At 42.1% G+C, this 21,033-nt stretch overlaps 1 protein-coding gene across 1 annotated transcript in view; it reads left to right on the top strand.

The window, feature by feature from the left end:
* Positions 1 to 467: 467 nt before the first annotated feature.
* The window catches only part of LOC129826259 (serine/threonine-protein phosphatase 2A 55 kDa regulatory subunit B alpha isoform-like), a 30,525-nt gene continuing 9,959 nt past the window's right edge, over positions 468 to 21,033 (top strand). The window contains exons 1-2 of the mRNA XM_055886789.1: positions 468 to 914; positions 1,426 to 1,503. Coding sequence (XP_055742764.1) covers positions 908 to 914; positions 1,426 to 1,503 — 85 coding nt within the window. The 5' untranslated portion in view covers positions 468 to 907. The remainder of the gene's footprint in view (positions 915 to 1,425; positions 1,504 to 21,033) is intronic.

Here is a 21,033-nt window from a genome sequence, read left to right as displayed (position 1 = left end):
TACAAACAGGGTTATCAAACTATTTTATAATTTATTGTTTTTTAAATAAAATGTGGTCATTTTTTGACCTTTTACATCAATTATCTAAAAATGCATAAACTCAACAACAACAAAAAATCTGCAAATGTTGTAGCTTAGACCCTATTATTTTCCATCATCTGAGGTGTTTGTGTTGTGCCCCCCATCGATAGAGACACAGCATACTACAGGGTGGGTGTCATTTCAATCATAGAAATAGAATTCATAGAATGGACATATCTATTCAGACCAGTGTAATTTAGCTGGTACATCATTGAATTTTAAATTGCATTAACATTTTAACTTCCAATTACTACCACAAAGATGGCCGCAGGTTATTGGATGACCTGTTTGAATCATAGCTGGTATTATTGTTGAATGCTTTCCAATGCATTTTTCTGATTGGTGATAGCAAGGATGGTCGCTGCTCTTTCTGATGATAGACAACTATGTAGTGGATCTGTACTATAGGAGTGGATCACCGACCATTTGTCAGATCAGTGATTCCGTCAAGGAAAGGAGGAAGGATATTATTTAGTATTCGAAAGGGGCCTGTTTTGGATATGGAATCACTTTAAACTGTTGGGAAGCGCGCACCTGCCTCTCACTGACGTCAGTGCAGGACCAGGTTGCGCCATTTTGAAAGTAGAAGCAGTGAGAGGGAAATAATAGTTGCAAAGTGATCCGAGGAAGCGTTGCTGATTGTCAAAGCATTGCTTAGCAAGATAAGTGACAGGAGAAGTTGAAGAATAGCAGGGGAAAAGAGCCACACCCTCCATTGCTTCACTTGCACTCTCAGTGAGATTCTGCTTGTACACACCCTAGCCCGGCAAACTGGAAAGATAAGCAAGGGCCCCAACCAAGCCCTCGACAGAGATTAACTCTCACCATGGCAGGTAAAGTTAACTAGCAAGCTAATAATGTCTTATGCATAAATGGAATGGGGCTTGTTTATCGCCCATACATTTGCTAAGTTGTTTATGTGTATATTGTCCGCTTTCTTGCCATTTGGAGAGAAGCTAGCTAGCTAACATTAGCCTCCCCCGAGTTGGGCGTGTACCCTGCATGTTCTCCGGCGTATCGGATGCTTCCGCTAGATATAAAGTTATAGTAGTGAACTGCACCCACCAACAACATTAGCTAGTTAGTTAATGTTAACTAACTAACTAGCTAACTAACTTTCTATATTTGCTATCACTTTCTCTGTATTGAAGCTACCAAACAATGATGTCAATAAATTGCTTAATGGTGGTCTTCTCTGATTCTGGAAAGTTAGTCAGTAACGTTACTAGATTAGATAAAAGCTTGCTAACTAGATATAGAAGATTCACATTAATCGTTGACATCAAAGCCATGCACGATGCAGCTTTTGAGTTCTAAAGCGTTGCTCTGTTTGTGGGGTTCCAGGAGCCGGCGGCGGGGGCAATGATGTGCAGTGGTGTTTTTCTCAAGTCAAAGGAGCGATTGATGACGATGTTGCTGAAGGTAAGACTGGCGATTTCAGGCTCTCAAGACAGCTAGCCACGTTAGTTGATGTAGTCTAGCTAGGGTGTAGTCAACAATGCATTTAGCTAGCTACTGTACAGTGCCTTCAGAAAGTATTCACACCGTTACTTACAGTTTGGATTTAAAATTGATGAAATTGAGATTGTGTGTCACTGATCTACACACAATACCTCATAATGTCAAAGTGGAATTTTGTATGTAGACATTTTTTAAAATTATTAACCAATTCCAAGCTGAAATGTCGAGTCAATAAGTATTTAACCCCTTTGTAATGACAAGCCTAAATAAGTCCAGGAGTAAAAATGTGCATAACAATTCACATAATAATTGGCATGGACTCATGCAATAATAGTGTTTAACATGATTTCTTAATAACTACCTCATCTTTGTACCCCACACATACAATTATTTGTACGGTCCTTGTTTTGTTTTGCATGCTTTGTACAAAATAATAAAATGCAGTACTACAGGATATGTATTTATTAGCTAGCTATAACTGGCATGTTCAGTGTCTCATACCATGATCAAATTAAGATGACCTCTCCACCTGGGTGGTCTTAACCAATCATAGCGCAGTATGATACGGGGGTAAAATGCTTCCAATTACAATTCAGTATGTTTACACATTAATATTACATCCCCCCTTTTAAAATAAAAATGATTTACATATTCTAAGTGTTTCTTTTGAATACATGCTCTGTAGTTTGAATTCAAGGTAAGTAACCATTTATACTGAATACTGCACCAACTGAATCAACATAACAGACTCTGAAACAATGATTCAGCATACTGTTATGAAGGATTCACTGTAGCAATGACATCTTAACATTTCAAACAAATACAATACCAAAGCATTTCAAGTCAACTTTTCAATAACAAGTTTACAGTCTGGAACTCTTTTAGGGCAGCGATCTGCCAACACCCTTTGACATTTCACAGGTTTAGGACAGCTCTGGGCTTGACCTCTCTTCCTGACTTTGTGTGATATGATGCTGAGCATGCTTCTGTGTCAGTCAACAGTTCTTGTGGTGTTGCAGGTAAGTGTGTGCGTTTAGTCCATCACTTTCTCTGTCAGGGGAACAGTTCATCTCGTCAGTGTATTGTTCTATTGTATTAAGTAGGCGACGGCGATTGCGGCGGCCGCTCCCCCTGCGGTGCGGACGTGAAATGAACGTTCAGTGTCAGCTGGCTGGATGACGACTGATGGTTTCCAGTGGCCTTGCTCCTGGATTCTAACTGACTCTCCGTCGATCAGTGGTGGCATTGGTCTCGCTGACCTGTCATAGTATCGCTTTTGTTGTTGTTTCTGTGTACGTTTTTCATGCATTTCCTTGTAGCTGGCGACCTCAGGTTGCAGCTGTTGGTTGGTGCTGGGAAGGATTGAACGAAGTCTGCGGCTCATCAAAAGCTGGGCTGGTGATTTGAAGTTGTCAACTGGAGTGTTACAGTATTCAAGGAAACTGAGGTAGGCGTCTCTCGTCTGCTTTTGCTTTGTCCTTGAGTGATTTAGCAATCTGCACCGATTTTTCAGCAAGGCCATTACTTTGAGGGTAATGCGGGCTTGTGGTGATGTGCGAACTCCCATGCTTTTGTGAAGGATTCAAATTCATTTGATTTATAACAGGAGCCATTGTCAGATATTAAAGTCTCTACAATGCCATGCCTGGCAAAGATTGCTTTCAGCTTGTGTATCACAGCTGCAGATGTGCTGTGAATCTTGTCGAGTTTGAAGTATCTGCTGCAGTAGTCCACTGTTACGATGTAGTCCTCTTTTCAATGGTTGGTCTGGGATACAGTGAGGTAACGTTGGCTCTTTGGTGTTTGAGGGGCGTCGTTCAAAACAGGTGGCACATTTACCAACAATGTTCTGTATTTGTTTGCACATTCCAGGCCAAAAGAGTGCTCTCTGTTTGCACTCTTCCAGGCCCATGTGTCCAGCATGGATCTTTTTCAAAATCTCTTCTCTGAGACTGGCAAGAATTATGATTTTCTCTCCTTTGAAAATGATTCCGTTGATCTGTGATAGTTCATCACGATGGTTCCAGAACTCGAGAAGCTCTGAGGGCATTTTTTCCTCTCCTCAGGCCATCCATCCTGTATGACTTTCCTCAGCTGTGTGAGTTGAGTCCTTTTCTGTTTCTGCTCAGATCTCCTTCAGTTATGGTTCACTATATTGGATCACTCCAATATATTGGTATCACTCTGCGGCGGAGGGATACATTTGAGGTGAGGATTTACAGATGTACTCCTGTGTACGCCTGTGTCACGGCTGGGGTCCGCCACTATATACACACAGTGCCTTGCGAAAGTATTCATCCCCTTGGCGTTTTTCCTCTTTTGTTGCATTACAACCTGTAATTTTGAATTCATTTTTATTTGGATTTCTTGTAATGGACATACACAAAATAGTTCAAATTGGTGAAATGAAGAAGAAAAATACTTGTTTAAATTTTTTTATAAAAATGGAAAAGGGGTGTGTATGTATTCACCCCCTTTGCTATGAAGATAAGAATAAGATCAGGTGCAACCAATTATCTTCAGAAGTCATATAATTAGTTAGATTGCACACAGGTGGACCTTATTTATGTGTCACATTATCTCAGTATATATACACCTGTTCTGAAAGGCCCCAGAGTCTGCAACACCACTAAGCAAGGGGCACCACCAAGCAAGAGGCACCATAAAGACCAAGGAGCTCTCCAAACAGGTAGGGGACAAAGCTTTTTTAAATGGAAAGAATATGGCACCACAACTAACCTGCCAAGAGAGGGCTGCCCACCAAAACTCACAGACCAGGCAAGGAGGGCATTAATCAGAGATGCAACAAAGAGACCAAAAATAACCCTGAAGGAGCTGCAAAGTTCCACATCGGAGATTGGAGTATCTGTCCATAGGAGCTGTAATTGCTTCAAAAGGTGGCTCTACAAAGTATTGAATTTGGGCGGTGAATATTTATGCACGCTCAAGTTCTGTTTTTTTGTCTTATTTCTTGTTTGTTATACAATAAAATAAATGCATCTTCAATATGGTAGGCATGTTGTGTAAATCAAATGATAAAATACATTTTAATTCCAGGTTGTAAGGCAACAAAATAGGAACAATGCCAAGGAGGGTGAATACTTTCGCAAGCTACTGTAGACCCCATGGCTGCGACACACGTTCTCTTTCATTTTGTTGGTGGATGTCCATATGGTTTGAGATACAAACTTTCTGATGTTTGCTTGGTAAGTGTAATATCTTGCGTGGAAGTATACTCACTGGCTGTTTGCAGCCTGGAGCAGCTGGCCTAATGTCCAGACCCTCTTGAGTGCTCCACCCGCTGCGCGTGGTTGATCTGTCTCTTCCGTCCGTGGTTTGTCTTACTTGTGTTTTGTTAGTGTTACACTATGACTCCGTGTGCATTCATTAGTATGGTGCCTCTTGCTTTCATAAACTGTAATTGACCATGCTCAACTTGCCGACTGGCTTGTTCTAGGTGTTTGTTGTGAATTGCTTTAACATGCTGCTAATTATCCTGCAGGTTTTTTTCTTGTTCTTACCCCTGCAGAGTGTAAGTGTATTGTGGTGGGCTTCCACTATATTGAGACATTAACTTTGGAGTTTCTTAATGGAGTTACTCCATCATATAGTGCTATTTTTACTGCTTGAATATTAAAGGTAATATTGTAGTCAAAAAAACAACATATAAATCAAATCTATTACCTGGTTGCTGTTTCTTTTGTTGGTGTGCCTGTTTATCCCACACGGGTCTTCCCCGGTTTTTGCAGAGTTACTGGGTGATTTATCCCTCACTGGGTTCCTATTCCTCCAAGAGGGTCACGACATAAGCTCTCCCAGGGTGTCGGACCCCTGCTCCGTGGCCTTGTTGGCTTGACTGAGCTTATTGCTTCCCTTTGACAGGTGTGATGGTGGCATTCCCCCTGGGGATCTGCTTACTTTGTGTGTGCACTGCCTGGGTTTGAGCCACACGGAGAGGGTGGTGGAATGCCCTACTGGATGCCTGTTTTGTGTGGTCTCAGAACGCCTGCGCCTCGCACGATTTGGAGGCCATGCGCGAGTGTTAGTCCCTCTACTGGGCCCAGTACCCCTCCCAGGAAGCATGGCCGGAGCCACCGCAGGCCTCTACTGGACTGCTGGGACCACCTTGAATGGAGGGTGCATGCCCTCAGTCAGGAGGTTGCTAGCTTCGATGGTGACGACAGCTGTTCCCTGTTGGCCAGTGATAGGCTGTTCCTGGGGGATAATGCTGGTGCTGTTTACTACCGTGAGCGAGGCTGACAGGCCATCAGAAGCTGGCAGCGGGGCTTCATCGCCCCTAGCAGCTTGAGAGGCTATGAAGAGCCTACTCACTTGGGTAGCCACTGCACTGGACATTAAACTGGGGGACAGTGATGACTCACCATCTGTCCCCATCTCTGATGAGATCCGCGAGGCCTTGCAGGAGAGCTGGGCCTCTGCCATGGGGTGCTTCCGACTCACAGCAGAGACTAGACCATGGAGTTATGTTGTGGGCGTGGAGTCACTCGGCCTCCTGGAGTACCCGGCTATGAATACCATGATAGCTGCCATGGTCCACCCGGACTGGAAGATTATAGGGCGGAACCCGCGACTGAAGACGGGGACCCCCCCCAGAGTCTTTGATATGGACTTGAAAGCCACATATGGGTCACTCTGCTCTCTTGGAAGCTTTACCAACACAACCATGTTGTTGGCTTGGCTGAGCTTATGGCATCCCTTTGTGACAGGTGTGATGGTGTCAACCGTCACCTCCATAGGGGCGTGCCTGAGGGACCAGGTGCTCGGAGCGCCAGAGGAGAGGTGGGCCCCGGCAGGACCTATAACACACCCTTCCCCACCCTCGGTCACTTCTCCCGGTCTCAAAGGGCAAAGTGGGGTACCTACAATGCTCGAGGGGTACCGACTCCAATTCCGGCGCCGGCCACTGTCCTTCAGGGGCCTTTGTGTCACTACGGTGGCCGACCCCCTGAAAACCCTGCGGCTAGAGATCTCCTCACTCCTGGACAAGGGTGCTATCCGCAGAATCGAGACATCAGAACGGCTAATTGGGTTCTACTCCACTTAATTTGTGGTCCCAAAAATAGACTGAGGGTTTTGACCATCAATACACTAGAGTTCTGAGCTGTACTGCTGGCTCTGCGGTGTTTCCTTCCACATCTGAAGAGAAGACATGTCCTGGTGAGAACGGACAACACCACAATGGTGGCTTACATCAACCATCAGGGTGGCCTGAGGTCCCACCATCTCCATCTTTTGGCACTGGAGCTCCTTCTCTGGGCTCAGGCATGTCTAGCATCTCAACGTGCAGCACACGTACCTGGCATCCTGAATGTGGCAGCGGATATGCTCTCGAGGGAGGGCCCGCCACCTTGGGACTGTAGCCTACTTCCCCAGGTCGTGCAGCACCTGTGGGACAAATTTGGGAGGGTGCAGGTGGATCTGTTTGCCTCCCTGGGCAATGCACACTGACCCCTGTGGTACTCCATGTCGGATCCACCAGGGCCTCTGGGCTTGGATGCTCTGGCTCACGATTGGCCAGGGCTGGAACTTTACGCATCCCCCCCCCCACCCACCTTGGTATCTGCTCCTGAGACCCGACCTGCCGGGGGAACTCTGTGGCGACCGAGAATGGCTCCAGTGGTCCATGTTAGGACTACAGGAGTGAGTAATGAACACCATGCAGAGCGCAAGGACAACGGCTACAACCGTGGCATACCAGTTGCGCTGGTGGTTGTTCTGCTCTTGGTGCACAGGTATTGAGGTTGTGGAGTATGTCCTCCAATACCTACAGTCTCGCTTGGATGAGGGCTTGGCAGCCTCTACTGTGAGAGGGTATTTGCCCGCTATATCTGCCCGCCGTGTACCGATATATTGGAGTGATCCAATATAGTGAAACTTAACGAAGGTTACGTATGTAACCACGGTTGTGTGAGCTATATGGATCACTCTAATCGTCTACGGCGCAATAGATGCCTCAAATGATGTAGAGAACTTGTGTCGCGGCCATGGGGTCTATATATAGGGGCGTACCCCAGCCGTGACACAGGTGTACACGGGAGTAAATCTGTAAATCCTCACCTGGGATGTATCCCTCCGCCGTGGAGTGATATCAATATATTGGAGTGATCCATATAGCTCACATAACCGTGGTTACATACGTTACCTTCGTTTTGTGTCATTAACTGGTAAGTTCCTGTACACAGTGTGCATTTGCATGTCCATGTCTTCACTGAGGCTGCTGTCCTTGTAGGTAAGAAACTTCCTGGAGAGTGTGTCTGTGACAGGGATGTCTTTGCCTAAACGGTGAATGATTGTAGTCGTATTTGTGTAGTTACAGGATCATTCTCTGTAGCCTTGGGAGGGCTGCGGGCTAGCGGTTTCCTCATGATTGACTCGAGGGGCTTGTGGTTGGATTCCACAATGACTTGTCATTCATATACCTACTGACGGAAACGCTTACATCCAAACAGAATGGTGTACAGCTCCTATTCGGATTGAGCATAGTTGATTTCACAGTCTGAGATATTTGGAAGCGTAGCCCATGGGCTTTCCTTATTGCAGTAGCACTGCACCTAGTCCATACTTTGACGCGTCCACTTGGAGTCTGGGCTTTTTGTTAGGGTCATAGCAGGCAAGGATTGGTCCTGGTTCTCTTGTGATCAGGTCTTTCACTCTGGAGAGCAATGTCTTGCCGCTTGTCCCAGAGGAACTCACTGGACTGCTTTTGCAGCTGACGCAGGGGTGCATTAGCATTGGAGAGGCTGGGTGCAAACTTGGATAAGTAGTTGACCATGCCAAGCACTGTTTCCAGTTCTTTGGTGGCTCCATTTCTTTTATGTCTGAGATCTTCTGTGGATCTGCCTTGATTTCATTCGCTGTGAGAAGTTGTCCGAAGTAGCTGATATCTGTAGCGCCGACTGTGCTCTTCTCGGGGTTAAGCCGGACTCCTCTCTCGCGGGACCTTTGCAGCATCGCGCAAAGGTTTCTGTCGTGTTCCTCTTTGGCTCGACCATAGACAAGGATGTTGTCCACAATTGCCACAAATCCGTTGAGGCCTTGGTACACTTCGTCCATCTTTCGCTGAAACTCGTTTTGGGCTGAGAATCCCAAAAGGCGATTTTGAAACCTGTAGTGTCCAAACAGTTTGTTAAAATTTGTGAGCTTAGATGAATCTGCTGTGCTCTTGATAGCCCAGTAGCCTGATCTGGCGTCCATGACACTGAAGTAGCATGCTCCCGCTAGCTTGTGATGCCATCTAGCATCGGTAAAGGCTAATGGGGGTGTTTGATAGCCTTGTTCAAGTCTCTTGGGTCGAGACATACTCCGAGCTTGCCTGTGTGTGGTTTCTCCAGCACCACAAATGCGTTTACCCAATCTATCGGTTCTGTAACCTTGGTGACTATGTCAGATTGCTCCATGCTATCCAACTCTTTCTTCAGATGGGTGTGGAGAGCAAGGGGAATCTTTCTCGGTGGGTAGACCACAGGGGTTGCGTCTGGGCCAAGATGAATGGCACATTCCCCTGAAATAGTCATATTCCTTTAAAAACATCAGCAAACTCCTCCGTTACATTTTCTGTCTCTACTGGTGCTTTCACTAATATAACTAGCTTGATGAGGTCCATGTCTAAACATGCTTTAAGACCTAGCACTGCAGGTGCTCGAGTGTCAACAATGTAAAAGTCCAACATCATGTCACTTTACTTGTATTTGCATTTGGAAGTGCATGTGCTTTTTAGTAGGAGCTCTTCACCACCATAACCAGTCAGTCTGCAGCTCGCACTGATGTCAAGCTGCAGTACTTATTCAGAGGAATAATGTTTACTTGTGCACCAATGTCTAGTTTGAACTTAAGTTCTGTGCCTTGTGTTCCTGTCTCAATGTCGGCAAAGGCTTGCTCTTTCTGATATTAGGTTTTACTGTGTCACTGAATCAAACAGTTCATCAGCATTTGACTCTTTGATTGACATTTCATCTTCACTCACTACGTGTACTGTTTTTTCCACAGTAATCTCTGCACACTTTTGCAAAGTCATATCATTTTCAACATTTAGTACACTGTTTGTCATTAGCGGGGCAATTTCCCTGTTCGCCATGCACTTTGTATCCACGATATCCACATTTTTTGAGTCTGTGTCGCTGTGTTTTGGAGTTCTCTCTCTCTCTCTCTCCGTTCTGAAGCGCGCTCTCTGGGTACCGGAGGTGTGCTTTGATGTCTGCCTGACTGCGTGCACTGCTTGTTCAAGTGATGTGCTCTTGCTGCCGCACTAAATGGTTTTCATCTGAACGTGTGTTAGCTCGTGAGATCTGGCTATGTCGATAACTTTGTCCAGCGTTAGCTCAGACCCAACATTCAAAAGTTTCTCTCACTCGCGGTGAGTGTATTCCAAATACAATACTGTCCCTGACCATCTCATCCTTGTTTGCATAATCACAGTCTTTCACAAGCAGACGCAGCTCTGTCACAAACTGTTCAAACGATTCGCTAGCTCCCTGTACTTTCTCATGGAATTTGTACCTAGTGAAAATCCTATTGGTCTATGGCACAACATATGCTTCAAAACAATTGTAGTATGTTGTCAGTACCTTTTTTTTATTCAGTCTCGGTAAGTGTCCATGTGTTGTAAATATCTCTCCCTTTTTCACCGATCCAGAGGAGCAGGTATCTGCACTTTTCCTCTTCTCTTTCCTTCAGCGGACCCGTGAGCATTAGCTCCACATGCTGTTTGAACTTACGCCATGCATCGGGTAAGTTTGTAGGCTCACAGTCCATTCGCTACCTGCCGTTGGTGCGGCAGGTAGCCTATTGGTTAGAGCGTTGGGCCAGTAACCAAAAGGTTGCTAGATTGAATCCCCAAGCTGGTAAAGATAAAAATCTATTCTGCCCCTGGACAAGGCAGTTAACCCACTGTTCCTAGACTGTCATTGTAAATAAGAATTTGTTCTTAACTGACTTGCCTATTTAAATAAAGGTTGTTACAAAAAAAATTGAGGTGAACGAACTCCAGCAAAGTCCATCTGTTAGTCATTTTACTCTAACACCATGTCTTGTTTTGCATGCTTTGTACAAAATAATAAAATGCAGTACAACAGGACCTCACTACCTGGGTGGTCTTAACCAATCATAGTGCAGTATGATACAGCGGTAAAATGCATTCTATTATAATTCGGTATGTTTACACATGAATATTACAGTCCCTCAGTCAAGTATTGAATTTCAAGCACAAAGACAAGGGAGGTTTTTCAATGCCTTCCAAATTAGGGCACCGATTGGTAGATGTTTTAAAAATCAATACAGGCGTCCTTCCTAACTCCGTTGCCGAAGAGGAAGGAAACTGCTCACCTGTCAGGTGGATGGATTATCTTGGCAAAGGATAAATACTCATTAACAAGGATGTAATCAAGTTTCTGCACAGAATTTGAGACAAATAAGCTTTTTGTGAGTATGGAACATTATTGTTCAGTATAGTTATTCCACAATACGAACCTAAATAACAAAATGAAAAGAAAGCCTGTATAGTATACATATATAAACAATTCCTGGTTACCAGCATCCTGTTTGTAACCAGGAATTTAAGTAATACTCCAAAAATTTGGCAAAGAAATTACGTTTTTGTCCTGAATGCTCTCAAATCAAGTTGTATTTGTTACATGCTTGGTACACAACAGGTTTAGACTAACAGTGAAATGCTTACTTACTAACTATTCCCGACAATGCAGAGAAAAATAATAATAATTACACAGGGAATAAATACACAATGAGTAAGGATAACTTGGCTATATACACGTAGTACCCGTACTGAGTCTGTGCAGGGGTCCAAGGTAATTGAGGTGGTTATGTACAAATTGGTAGGGATACAGTGACTAAGCAACAGGATAGATAAAAAAGTAACAGCAGCATATGTGATGAGTAAAAATATATATATTTTAACTAATCATGTAACAATTAACTCATTAGGAATTTGGGGCACCACGGAAGAAGTTTAACGTGTTACCATCTCCCGAATTAAACTCAAGATATGTTGATAAGTAATTTACTAATCATTACCTCATATCAGTCTTATTCTGAATGTCGCAGACTTCTTGAATCTGCAAGAGCCCAGGCTTTTCTGATTATTCAGTACTACACAAATTGATTTACTAACTCAATAGCACAGAATACACATACACTTGCGAAAGCTTGCGAAAGTATTCACCCCCTTGGCATTTTTCCTATTTTGTTGCCTTAAAACCGGGAATTAAAATGGATTGTTTTGGGGGATTTGTATAATTTGATTTACACAACATGCCTACCACTTTGAAGATGCAAAAATATTTTTTGTTGTGAAATAAGACAAAACAGAACTTGAGCGTGCATAACTATTCACCCCCCCACTCTCTCAAGTCAATACTTTGTTGAGCCACCTTTTGCAGCAATTACAGCTGCAAGTCTCTTGGGGGGTATGTCTCTATAAGCTTGGCACATCTAGCCACTGGAATTTTTGCCCATTCTTCAAGGAAAACTGCTCCAGGTCATTCAAGTCGTGTACAGCAATCTTTAAGTCATACCACAAATTCTCAATTGGATTGAGGTCTGGACTTTGACTAGGCCATTCCAAGACATTTAAATGTTTCTGTTTAAACCACTCGTGTTGCTTTAGCAGGATGCTTAGGGTCATTGTCCTGCTGGAAGGTGAACCTCTGGCCCAGTCTCAAATCTCTGGAAGACTGAAACGGGTTTCCCTCAAGAATTTCCCTGTATTTAGCGCCATCATCATTCCTTCAATTCTGACCAGTTTCCCAGTCCCTGCCGATGGAAATACATCCCCACAGCATGATCTTGCCACCTCCATGCTTCGCTGTGGGGATGTTGTTATTGGGGTGATGAGAGGTGTTGGGTTTGCACCAGACATAGCATTTTCCTTAATGGCCAAACAGTTATATTTTAGTCTCATCTGACCAGAGTACCTTTTTCCATATGTTTGGGGATTATATCTCTAGGCTAGGGGGTGGTATTTTCACGTCCGGATGAAAAGTGTGCCCAAAGTTAAGTGCCTGCTACTCGGACCCAGAAGCTAGGATATGCATATTATTAGTAGATTTGGATAGAAAACACTCAAGTTTCTTAAACTGTCTGAATGATGTCTGTGAGTATAACAGAACTTATTTGGTAGGAGAAACCCCGAGGACAACCCCCCCCCCCCCCCCCCCCCCCAAAAAAACTGGATGGAGGTCACTCTCTTTTCAATGGGTTTTCTATGTGGATCTAGATTTCTAAGGCACTTACTTGACGTTCCTATCGCTTCCACTGGATGTCAACAGTCTTTAGAAATTGGTTGATGTTTTTCCTTTGAGAAATGAAGAAGTAGGGCTGTTCAGAACGAGGGTCGAGTCTAGTGTACTGTTGTGGTTGGGGCGCACAATCTGAAAGGTCGCTCCACTTTGTTTTTATCTGCTATTGAACGCAGTGTATCCCGTCTTAAATGTTATTGATTATTTACGTTAAAAAAATACCTAAAGTTTAATTAGGAAAGTTGTTTGGACAAAGATTTTAGGTAACTTATTAGATATTTTGTAGTCATGTTGCGTGAGTTGGAACTGGTGTTTTTCTGGATCAAACTCGCCAAATAAATGGACATTTTGGAGATATAACGACGGAATTAATCGAACAAAAGGACCATTTGTGATGTTTATGGGACATATTGGAGTGCCAACAGGAGAAGCTCTTCAAAGGTAAGGCATGAATTATCGTTATTTCTGAGTTTTGTCGTGCCTGGCGGGATGAAATATGATTGTATGTGTTTGTTTGATGGGGTGCTGTCCTCAGATAATTGCATGGTTTGCTTTCGCTGTAAAGCCTTTTTGAAATCTGACACCGTGGCTTGATTAACAAGACGTTAAGCTTTATTTTGAAATATTGCATGTGTATTTTCAAGAATGTTAAATATTTACAATTCTGTAGTTTGAATTTGGCGCCTTGCACTTTCACTGTTGGTCAGGTGGGACGGTAGCATCCCGTCTAGCCTAGAGAGGTTAATGGTGCTCTGTGGGATGTTGAAAGTTTATTTTTATAACCCTGATCTGTACTTCTCCACAACTTTGTCCATGACCTGTTTGTAGAGCTCCTTGGTCTTCATGGTGCAGACTCTGGGGCCTTTCAGAACCTATGTGTGTGATATATTATACTGAGATCATGTGACACTTAGATTGTGCACAGGTGGACTTTAACTAATTTTGTGACTTCTAAAAGTAATTGGCTGCACCAGATCTTATTTAGGGGCATCATAGCAAAGGGGGTGAATACATAGGCATGCCCCACCATTTTCTTTTCACCAATTTGGACTATTTTGTGTGTTTGTGTATTACATGAAATCCAAATAAAAATCCATTTAATTGCAGGTTGTAATGCAACAAAATAAGAAAAAGCCAAGGGGATGAATACTTTTGCAAGGCACTGTACATGATACAAAAGTCCCTAATGGACTGACAAGATATGACGGCATGTTACACATATTGAGAGGCAGGGGTAGATAAAGAGAGGGAGAGACTTATCGTACATTTGGAAACTATCCTCAAAGTAATCAGAATACTTAGCATCCTATCCACCGCCCATTTGGATAAGAAATGCATTGTGTATATGTACGCATAGATGTATTTGTTTGTCCTCTCTCTGTTTAACTAATCAACCCTTCTATGGGGACGGGGTAGTTGTAGTTCACGTTTCCGTGTAAGGCTTGTCTACCAGAGGTCACAAGCTCTACAACTAAAGGACATTATCTGATAGTGGAGGGTTCAAATAGAACAGACTAAAATGCACCAGTGATTGTCTGAGATGTGATTTCTTCCTTCCCATCTTGTCTTTAGTCAAAGTTCTAGGACCACTTTTTCATGCACAGCTGCAGACTGAATGTTTCTGGTCTCGTAGTGGAGGTTATTTTCTCACCTCGTGTTGGTTTTCAAAGTTTCCAACCATTTCGTAACGTTCAGCTCATGCTGTCCATTTACTGTCTCACATTTTCTTGTCTGATTGTTAATTCTTAGCGATTCCTTTTAAACACACCGGTCGGAAAGGCGGTTCAATCACACTGACATGCTCTTCTGATCTCATTAGGTGTGTCTTTGTGTGCAACGAACATTAAAAAACATCTCATTAGAAAACCAAAATCACATTCCTATCATAACACACAGTTTAATCGTTATTCATATTGTTTTAACCTCCTGTTGGATGGAAACTTCACAGCTAGAATGTGTTTCCTTCCTAAATTAGTATTGTCGTTATACAGTTTTTTTAATGACATCACACAATGAAAAGCAGTATGACAAAATTATTATTTAGGTCCCCACGGACCAGTCTTAACATTCCTTTAGGAATATTGTTCCCATATTCACTTTATGGACAAAAATGGCAGTGACCCGGTTGGGGCTAACAGTTGTATTACACATGTGAGTGCCTCATATTGACATGACCAAAACGTGTCCCACAGTCGCTGGACTCTGGTGGCATCCCAAACACTTGGTCAACATTTGGGTATATTTTTGCCAATCTGTCATTTGAGTAAGGAGACGGTGCAAACCTTAATTTTGCATAAGGCATGGGCTTAATCAGTTTGTGAGGATACGCTCAATACTTTGCCATATATAATCGGGTAGCTCGACACCTACACTACCGTTCAAAAGTTTGAGGTCACTTAGAAATGTCCACTTTTTTTTTTTTTTTTTTTTAAACATCAAATTGACCAGAAATACATTGTTAACGTTGTAAATGACTATTGTAGCTGGAAACGGCAGATTTTATTTTAATGGAATATCTACATAGGCGTACAGAGACTCATTATCGGCAACCATCACTTCTGTGTTCTAATGGCACGTTGTTAGCTAATCCAAGTTTATAATTTTAAAAGGCTAATTGATCATTAGAAAACCCTTTTGCAATTATGTTAGCACAGCTGAAAACTGTTGTCTGATTAAAGAAGCAATAAAACTGGCCTTGTTGAGTATCTGGAGCATCAGCATTCGTGGGTTCGGTTACAAGCTCAAAATGGCCAGAAACAAAACTTTCTTCTGAAACTCGTCAGTCTATTCTTGTTCTGAGAAATGAAGGCTATTCCATGCGAGAAATTGCCAAGAAACTGAAGATCTTGTACAACGCTGTGTACTACTCCCTTCACAGAACAGCGCAAACTGTCTCTAACCAGAATAGAAAGAGTGGGAGGCCCCGGTGCACAACTGAGCAAGAGGACAAGTACATTAGTGTCTAGTTTGAGAAACAGACGCCACTCAAGTCCTCAACTGGCAGCTTCATTAAATAGTACCCGCAAAACACCAGTCTCAACGTCAACAGTGAAGAGGTGACTCTGGGATGCTGGCCCTTTGGGATTTGGCCCCTTTAGATATGCTTTTAACGACTCCCACACAGTAAAGTGAGACACGTCAGGGGTACGGTTGATCTGTAAAAGACATCAATTGATGTTTTTTTTATTTTTTAAGGCACTATAGGATAGTAGTAGTGGGTCAAGTCGCCACACGTGTTGCGACACAGTACTATCCGGAAAGCAGATATCTAGCTGGACAGGGCTATGGTCTGAAATAACGATACTGTGATATTGGCTATTAGTTACAAATGGAAGAATTCTATTGTCCAGCAGGAAAAAGTCAATCCTAGAGTTTGAGCGGTGGACTGGAGAAAAAGGGAGTACTGTTTGCCAGTGGGATTCCTCCTCCTCCATGGATCAGACAAATTATAGTATTCTAGAAATGAGTTGATGACTGTGCCTGATTTTGAAATTAAATTGTTGAGCTTTGGTCTGGATCTGTCTAGACTTGGATGCCATACACAATTGAAATCTCCGCCCAATATCAAATGATGAGAGTTAAGGTCGGGAAGTGTTGCGATGACGTCAGAGAGAAATTGAGCGTCATCCCAATTAGGACCATAGAGGTTAGCCAGAATAACCTGTGTGCTAAACAATTTCCCCATCACTATAATATATCTTCCATTAGTATCTGAAATTACTTTGGAGACAAACTGGGTGCCTTTTCTGATGAGGATGGCTGCCCCTTAGCACCAAAGTTGGAGTGAAATATTTGGTCTACCCATCCTCTTTTAGTTTGACGTGTTCACTGGACCGAAGATGCTTTTCTTGGAGAAAAACAATGTCCGGACTTAAGATGAGCATACACTTGGCTATGCTTAACCACCTGGTTAATTCCTTTCACGTTCCAGCTGATAAAGCATGTGGAGCCTAGAGTATGTGAATTAGGCAGTCATAGTAATCAGAAATGAATGTTAGTACGATCACATGGCCAGTGTGCTGAAAGGTCAGAGTAATAAAATATAAAGGAAATAAAAATGTTAAAGAAGCTAAAAACACCCAGAAAACCTTGGACCCCTGGAAGGCTGCATCCACCTCTCCTCACACTAGCATTTTGCTCTAGTCCAGAAGACAACATGGGGTACATAATCAATTTTAGAATCTTAAAGGAGCGGTAGCATAAATTGGGTGTCAGTTTTCAATTACAGCATTATTTAATCTGCAGTTAATCTTCTGGTATTTATTCTGTTACCAATATTATTTACATGTTAATAGTATCTTCTGATTGCGTTTAGTTTAATGACAAATTGTAATCTATTAGCTACCAATATGTAACTACTGATGATAAATCATTTTGATGCAATGGCTTATCCTACACTTTGTAAAAACCCAGAGTTCATTGGGTGAATGTTGGGAATAAATCTTGGTTCCTTTCTAAACAGCAATGTGAATGCAAAGAGGACTCAGACCACCAAATAAGTGAAGTGGACTGGCAAAAGAGTTGAGACCTCATTCAAAGGGAAGTGTGAATACAAAGATAACGCTGTTCTTTAGCTTTTTCTTACCCCAGAGTTAACTTTAGAGAACACTGAGATCGGTTATTTTAAAGAGGATGATATGTGAAAACACCCTATGACTTGGGTGGCTGGAGTCTCTGACAATTTTTAGGGCCTTCCTCTGACAACGCCTGGTATAGACGTCCTGGATGGTAGGGAGCTTGGCCCCAGTGATGTACTGGGCCGTACACACTACCCTCTGTAGCGCCTTGCGGCTGGATGCCAAGCAGTTGCCATACCAAGAGGTGATGCAGCCAGTCGAAATGCTCTCAATGGTGCAGCTGTAGAAATCTTTGAGGATGCCAAATCTTTTCAGCCTCCTGAGGGGGAAGAGTTGGTGTTGTGCCCTCTTATAAGCACAGGAAAAATCCTAGAGGAAAATCTGGTTGTCTGCTTTTCAATAGACACTGGGTGACAAATTCACCTTTTCAGCAAGACGATTAACACAAGGCTAAATCTACACTGGAGTTCCTTTCCAAGATGACATTGAATGTTTGTCATCTATGTTTGTCAAAAATATATGGCAAGACTTGAAAATGGCTGTCTAGCAATGATCAACAATCAACTTGACAGAGCTTGAAGAATTTTTAAAAGATTGGGCAAATATTTTAGAATCCAGGTGTGCAAAGTTCTTAGAGACTTACCCCAAAAGACTCACAGCTGTAATTGCTGCCAAAGGTGGTTCTACAAATTGTTAACTCGGATGTGAATACTTATGTAAATGAGATATCTGTATTTATTTTCAATAAATGTGCAAAAAGTTCTAAAAACATGTTTTCACTTTGTCATTATGGGGTATGGTATGTAGATGGGTGAGGGGAAAACATATATTTAATCCATTTTGAATTTGGGCTGTAACGCAGCAAGATGTCGAAAAAGTGAAGGGGTATGACTACTTTCTGAAGGCACTATGTTCAGACTGGCAATCATTCACTGATTCACTTCTCCTCACCAAACACCATATACCCACCAAAACATGTCCACAAATAAAGGGGCATGACACTTTTTCAGATGTTTGAGGATGCATTAATTGTGTGGCTCAATGGAAAGGTAAGATCATGTTGGGTGATGCTCGTGACTGATCTACAGTCTCACCCACTACATGCGGTTTTGGCATGTAGCCTACTTCATCCCATGATGCAGGTAAATAAAGCATTGGTTAAGAGCCAATGGTAACTGTTGTAGTTTTCCACTTTTTAAGATGATGGTACCACCATGGAAATATGCTTTTTAAATTGAGAGCTTGTAGCCTACTTGGGTTTCTAGGCTGCATAGACGGTGCGCTTAGTTGCCCATAAGATAAAGGGTAAGGACTAGTAGGTGCCTTTTTGGCTGACCTCCGTTGAAGTGTATGAATGGCTAGAGCTGAGTGTGCTTGATTATGTGTGCACTGGAGGTCGACCGATTAATCGGAATGGCCGATTTCAAGTTTTCATAACATTCGGAAATCGGTATTTTTGGGCGTTAATTGTGCGATTTAAAAAAAAAAATATATATATATATATATATATATTAATATTTTTAAAATTATTTTATTTTTATTTTTTTATTTAATCTTTATTTAACTAGGCAAGTCAGTTAAGAACACATTCTTATTTTCAATGACGGCCTAGGAACATTCTGCCTCGTTCAGGGGCAGAACGACAGATTTTTTACCTTGTCAGCTCGGGGGATCCAGTCTTGCAACCTTACAGTTAACTAGTCCAATGCTCTAACACTGATTACATTGCACTCCACGAGGAGCCTGCCTGTGCCGCGAATGCAGTAAGCTAAGGTAAATTGCTAGCTAGCATTAAACTTATCTTATAAAAAACAATCAATCAATGACTGTCATTGCTCCAATGTGTACTTAACCATAAACATCAATGCCTTTCTTAAAATCAATACACAAGTATATATTTTTAAACCTGCATATTTAGTTAAAAGAAATCCAGGTTAGCAGGCAATATTAACGAGGTGAAATTGTGTCATTTCTCCTGCGTTCATTGCACGCAGAGTCAAGGTATATGCAACAGTTTGGGCCGCCTGGCTCTTTACGAACTAATTTGCCAGAATTTTACGTAATTATGACATAACATTGAAGGTTGTGCAATGTAACAGGAATATTTACACTCATGGATGACACCCGTTAGATAAAATACAGAACGGAATAAATGTTTTGTTTTCGAGGTGATAGTTTCTGTATTAGTCAAAGGTATATGGTTTAGAGAGAAATAGTTGACGCGTTATAATTCCTGTAATAACTTGCGGCTGAACTTGAAAGGGATTCCTTCGTTATTTTACCGTTCATGTCTTCCATAGAGTGTCTTGATCTACTTCAAATAAGGTCTGTGTTTCGTGCAGGCTTAAACCGCTTCGACGTTTTGATACCCGTGTAAATCTCACTAGGATAAGGTAACGTTTGTCAACATATTTTCATAAATCCACTCTACAAAAAAAATGATCTTCGCTTATATTTAGCCAATATTGATCAGAGTTACCTTGTCCTATGGATATCTACACAGTTATAAAAATTGGCAAGGTGGTGTAAGCCTACACGAAACACAGATGTTATTTTAAGTGAATCTAAAAATATCCTATGGAATAAATGAAGGAACCGCTTTTCAGATTTTGCTAGGTGTCATGGGAATTATGACTCGCACTTTGGTCGTCAATTCTTACCATGCCCATTATTAAAATAGGATTTCCTGCATATAGAAATGACAGTTTTTGTTTTCAACATTCATCACAGGTAACTTAAACTCTATTTTTATTCAAACAGTTGAGAGTATTTATCTCCTAAGCAGACTCTTCAGTATCATTGTCACTTCAGAGCAGTGTGTGTGTGTATTTATGTATTATATTAAGTTAAAATAAAAGTGTTCATTCAGTATTGTTGCAATTGTCATTATTACAAAAATGTGTATGATATATATATATTTTTTATTTTATAAATCGGCCGATTTTTAATCGGTATCGGCTTTTTTTGTCCTCCAATAATCGGTATCGGCGTTGAAAAATCATAATCTGTCGACCTCTACTGTGCACATTACAAGATTCTGTTTACAGTACAAACTTTGCCTGAGAACAAGCATAACAAAACAGATTAGGTCAGAATCTGAGAACAAGCAAAACAAAACGGAATTAGGTCAGAATCTGAGAACAAGCATAACTAAACAGATTAGGTCAGAATCTGAGAACAAGCAAAACAAAACGGAATTAGGTCAGAATCTGAGAACAAGCATAACAAAACGGAATTAGGTCAGAATCTGAGAACAAGCAAAACAAAACGGAATTAGGTCAGAATCTGAGAACAAGCAAAACAAAACGGAATTAGGTCAGAATCTGAGAACAAGCAAAACAAAACGGAATTAGGTCAGAATCTGAGAACAAGCAAAACAAAACAGATTAGGTCAGAATCTGAGAACAAGCAAAACAAAATGGATTCGGTCAATCTGAGAACAAGCAAAACAAAATGGATTCGGTCAGAATCTGAGAACAAGCATAACAAAACAGATTCGTTCAGAATCTGTGTGTGCCTGTCCCTTTTTGTTAATCACACACTTTCAGACATACAAAAGCATGACTCAGACTGGCTATGTGGGTTCTTCAACGGTGTTCATGCTGCTGCAAAATAGTTTCTTTCTGCTTGTTTCCTTTCCCCTT

This window comes from Salvelinus fontinalis, chromosome 28, assembly GCF_029448725.1.
Source record: "Salvelinus fontinalis isolate EN_2023a chromosome 28, ASM2944872v1, whole genome shotgun sequence".
Taxonomy (NCBI): Eukaryota; Metazoa; Chordata; class Actinopteri; order Salmoniformes; family Salmonidae; genus Salvelinus; species Salvelinus fontinalis.
The sequence above is the reverse complement of the archived record's forward strand: the minus strand, read 5'-3'. Positions and strand labels throughout refer to the sequence as shown.